At 51.4% G+C, this 4552-nt stretch overlaps 1 protein-coding gene across 1 annotated transcript; it reads left to right on the forward strand.

The window, feature by feature from the left end:
* Positions 1-197: 197 nt before the first annotated feature.
* Positions 198-3422, forward strand: TEOVI_000686400 (uncharacterized protein; the record flags this gene model as incomplete). Its single annotated transcript, XM_067222479.1, has 1 exon — positions 198-3422. One exon carries the CDS (start codon positions 198-200, stop codon positions 3420-3422), a length of 3225 nt encoding a protein of 1074 aa, XP_067078580.1.
* Between the last annotated feature and the right edge of the window lie 1130 nt (positions 3423-4552).

The raw sequence follows: 4552 nt of genomic DNA on the forward strand, positions 1-4552 counted from the left end.
ATCGTAGTAAGTCAAGGAGAGCACAAGAAGAAATAATAACGAGCGCAAACTCGTTCCCTTATATACAAGTTATTGTTTCCCTGCGGCAGTAAACTACCCGGTTGTTCATATTAGTGGGAAGGAAAGGTGGTACGGGAGAGGGGCAGAAGAGGGTTAGTGCATTTTTTTTGTTTTTCGAACCCCCCCCCCCAAAATCCATGGAGCATCAAAACGACCGCTGCACTTATTCCGTTCGCCCGCACGGGAAGTTGCAAGAATACTTGCTGGAACTCGAGAGTAAACTCCGGAATACCGCCGCACTGCTCCGTGAGTTCGGCACAACACCTAAGGGGAGCGATGCGGAGGGCTCTCCTGCCAATTGCACCACCTCTGCAGCGCAATCGGTGGGTGCGTACATCGAGGAACTACAGGGAGAAGTTGAGGCGTATGATGAACTTATCAACGAGCGACTAAAACAAATACGCCACCAGGCGGATGCAGCCTCGCAGGTGTACGTGGCATATCAAAAGATGTTTCCGGACCATTCTCTCAAACCGAATACGATTAGCCCTGCAGAGAGGAAGCCATCAGTTAGTAGAGGTGTCTGTTACGACGGTGTTCGTCGATACCTTTCTCACTTTATAAACTGGGATCCATTGGAATTTGCTCGTGTCCCGGGTGGTGAAGACGAGGCTAATTGGGATCCACGAACGTCTCCCGCGCCTAGAAACAGCGCTTCATTGTATCCGACCGAGGGAATTAAGGGGGATGGCGGTGATCGGAACTGTGGGCCATGGTCGCATGCTCATTCGACGCCTAACCACCAGTCGCAGTGGTCGGGAGCTCCGTGCGGCCCACGCGGATCGGGTCAGCAGTGCGGTAGACGAGGGATAAAATCTGTAGTGGATGATTTGGTGGTTCGGCAGCTTCAGTATGACGGCGTCCCGCTAACAACGACGATGGAGATGGATCTGGGATGCTATAATGGATTGGCGGCTGCATGTGAAAAGAATCCCACGAGGAGCAGCCATCCAGTAAGCGTGGCGGTGCCGCAGGAGATCCGTTGCGGAGTCCTGCGACCGTGTTCACTTCGGGAGGAAAGCGTGGACATACTGCAAATGGTAACGGACGCCTACCCGCGTACCGTTCAGTGGATTGTTAATATCGTTAATCTTTGCATCTCCTCCGCAGATATTCCGAGGACGGTCATGACGACTGCTGAAGGATTGGCACTGCTACTAGAGGCAGATGCTAATGGAGCCATACCGCACACGCAGCAAACGAGGGAGAGTGAGAGCCAATCGAGCAAGGTGTTTTTCCCAGCGGTTTCTGCACCAGAAGCGGAACCGACGCCGGATCGTGACATGCGCGAGACTCAGGAAACACCGGAACTCGGCGATGTTGTGCGGCTTCACAGAAGTGCTGCCTTCTTGTGGTCCTCGCAATTGAATGAGGAAGTCGAAGACGGAGAGGATGATGAACTCGCGGAAGCCACCAGTAGAGATGCCGGTACCGATATGGCTCCAGACGAGGAGCAAGATTATCTCGAGGAACACGAATATTATGTAGGCATGGAAGATCTTATACATGCAGATGTGGAAGCCGATGAGGTGGAGGAAGACGAGGACGACGATGGAGATGGAGATGACGGCCGGATATTTGTGAATGACAGCGCAGGAGAGGAAGAAGACGAGGTGGATGAGGATATGCTTGAGGAAGGGGAAGATGTCGGCGAAGAGGAGACTGAAGACGACTACAGATACTTGCAACAGCAGCGAAACGCAGAGGAAGGTGACGTTGGCGGAGGAATCCGGGGTCGAGGGGAGGGAGGAGAGAAACAAGGAGAGCCAACTGCGTCCGCGGAACAGAATGAAGTCCAACTCGTAGCTTTCGTGATGCAGCGACTGAAGGTATTCCTGTCAGACCTCGTGATTATTACGGCACTGCAACAGCTGGCGCTGATGGTTTCGGCGGCTCGGGCTACAATGTCAGACATGACGATTAACGGGGGCGAAGACGGTGACACAACTTCGTTGACACTGCAGCGAGCCGCTGAGTTCGCCTTAGCGTTATGTCGTCATCCGTCCGTGGCATGGCGGCTTGCAGTCGAGAACGGGTTTCATCAGTCTCACACGCTGGGTGATGGTGATCCTCAGGTCAGTGGTGATGCTGCGCGGCCGTCCGCACTGCTGCTTTCTTTCCGTCACATTCTCGTGGCACTTGGGTACATGCCGTTAGCCCTGGGAAATGAGCACAGACGTGCCTGTGAGGAGTCACAAGTGAATGGGAACTCACATGGTGGGAAACAGGCACAGGAACGCCTGCTGTGGTGTGTGGCGCCCTTTCTGCGCTTGTGGGGTGACAACCAGCGATCGTACTCTGGTGTTGGCGTTCCAACAGATCCCATGTATGGTTTCGTCGAGGATAGTCGTGGTACTGGTGGGGCCGCGGTAGCCGTTCCGATATGCACGACGCCGTTAGTGTGGCAAGAAAGCGTTCTCACGAGCCTCCTTGATCAGGTAGGGAAATTGAAACAGCTTGAGGAGCTTCTTCAACAGGAAGGACATAATGTGAAGCAAGCGGCATCTTCCTTCAATACAACTCCCCAACCAGAGAGCCTGCTTTATCGCTTCATATATCCACTTAGTGCACCTGTGCTGCGTAATCTTGACGATTGCTGCGAAAGGGGTCTCATCACGACATTCGGAGGTAGTCCTTCGCACCGCACGAGTATGAGCGAGTCACCGCAAGGTACCCCTTTTCGCCTGCCGCCCCCACAGCAGCAACCAACGTCACCGGCCGCAGCTATCAGTACCCAGCGGCGCTCAATAATCAGCGGGTTTCGCGGCATGTTGCAAGGCTGGACGGGCTCTCGAAACAACAATCGTCGCAACACCGATACCGATCCTGCTGTAACCAGTGGGGACGACGCCCAATCCCAGGATCCCACTGCCTCTCCGAAGCCTTCAGCACCCCAGCATACCGTGATCTTGGAGCTTCCCCACGCCAGCACGATTTTGTTGCAGCAAGACGAGCTACAACGACGCGCTACATCCGCGTTACTTTATCCCAAGGAAAATCTGAGCTTCCATTCGGCGAACCCCGTTAGGTTGCTAAACTCATTTGTTGTGTGGCAACCGATGTTCCAGAAAACCATGTGCTACTGCCCGATAACACGCAGACGTTGTATTGACGCGTGTGTGCACGGTATCACTCCCGAGCAATATAAGGAAGCGCCGACGTCCCTCACAACTGGGGCTGAGTCGGGGTTCAATCCCGCGCAGTTGTTAAACTGTGGTCACGTGATTTCATATCGCGCGATGATGGCACTGGCAGAACGGCCGCAGCGACTGGTCAGAGGGTCATCAAACGGCGTGCGATGTCCGTATTGCACAATGGTGACTCCGTTGGAGCAGTCGCTGATGCTATCGTGTATTTACTAGTGATTTTTTTTGTCAGTTAGCATCTTGCGTACAAAGGGCTCCGTGTGTATAACCGAATACTGAAAAAAAAAACAACAGCAACCCTTACGGTCGCCTGTTATTGGCGCTGAAGTAATTTACCATCACCATCACTTTCTCACTTTCTCTCGTCGTGTGCGTTTGTATTATTCTTGCTAATTCTCTCATTGTTGTTTAGTGCCGATTCTATGGTCGTTGGGGTATCCTGCCTTGCACCTTCACATTCTACGGGCCTCCGCACTCTTTCACTAAGTTTTTCAGTGAGTGAACTTGTGAGACCATAATCACTGCAGGAATTGGGAAGCAAAGAGAAACCGAACGCCTGCTGATTTTTTTGTTTTTTCTTACACATATCTATACAGTGCTGCAAAGGGGGGGGGGAGTAATTGAAAGGATCGTGGTTTTACCCAGCCTTTTGGCTGTGTGAAAAAATTATTCTTGGGCACACTCTCATTTATCCCTCTTGTCTCCTTTAATTCGTGCGCGGCATGATTTGTCTTCATGCAACAGCGTTACGGATTCCCGTGGAGCCGTTTTGTTTTTCCCCATACCTATCATCGTTATTGCTGGCGGTGTATCATCGGATGTAAGGAGGTGTATATTTATATATATCTTTCCCTAACGAACACCTCACCTTCTTCCCCTCCCTTCTTCCTTTGCTAGTTGTAACGTCTGCTGTTGCTTAAGTGTGATTGGTACGGGAAATATGAACAGGGGTGGGCAATAAGAGGCGCGACAGCCAACACTGGGGGAGGGAAGGGGTGAGGGTTTGTCACTAATGCTTCTTTCCTCTGCGCTGCTGTATGTAATGTTGTTGCGTTATCTCTACAACAGAAATCTTTGGAAGTGAAAATTTTCCTTTGTGCGTGGAAATGCATACCGCTTGCATATCCCAGTTGATCAGTCGATATATGCATATATTTTGGTGTGACACTTCTTCTATCGTCATTTTACCTTTGTCTTCACTTTCTTTCGTTTGGGTGCCATCTAGCACTGATTACACAAGCAGCTTCTCCAACACCTGTCTGCTCCCCTTTCAAATTTGTGAGCTTCTAATTTTTTCGTTTCAATTCTCTGAGCTGCTACTCTTTTCCTTTTTTTTTGGGGGGGGG

This window comes from Trypanosoma equiperdum (genome assembly GCF_001457755.1).
Source record: "Trypanosoma equiperdum strain OVI genome assembly, contig: ctg_1634, whole genome shotgun sequence".
Taxonomy (NCBI): domain Eukaryota; phylum Euglenozoa; class Kinetoplastea; order Trypanosomatida; family Trypanosomatidae; genus Trypanosoma; species Trypanosoma equiperdum.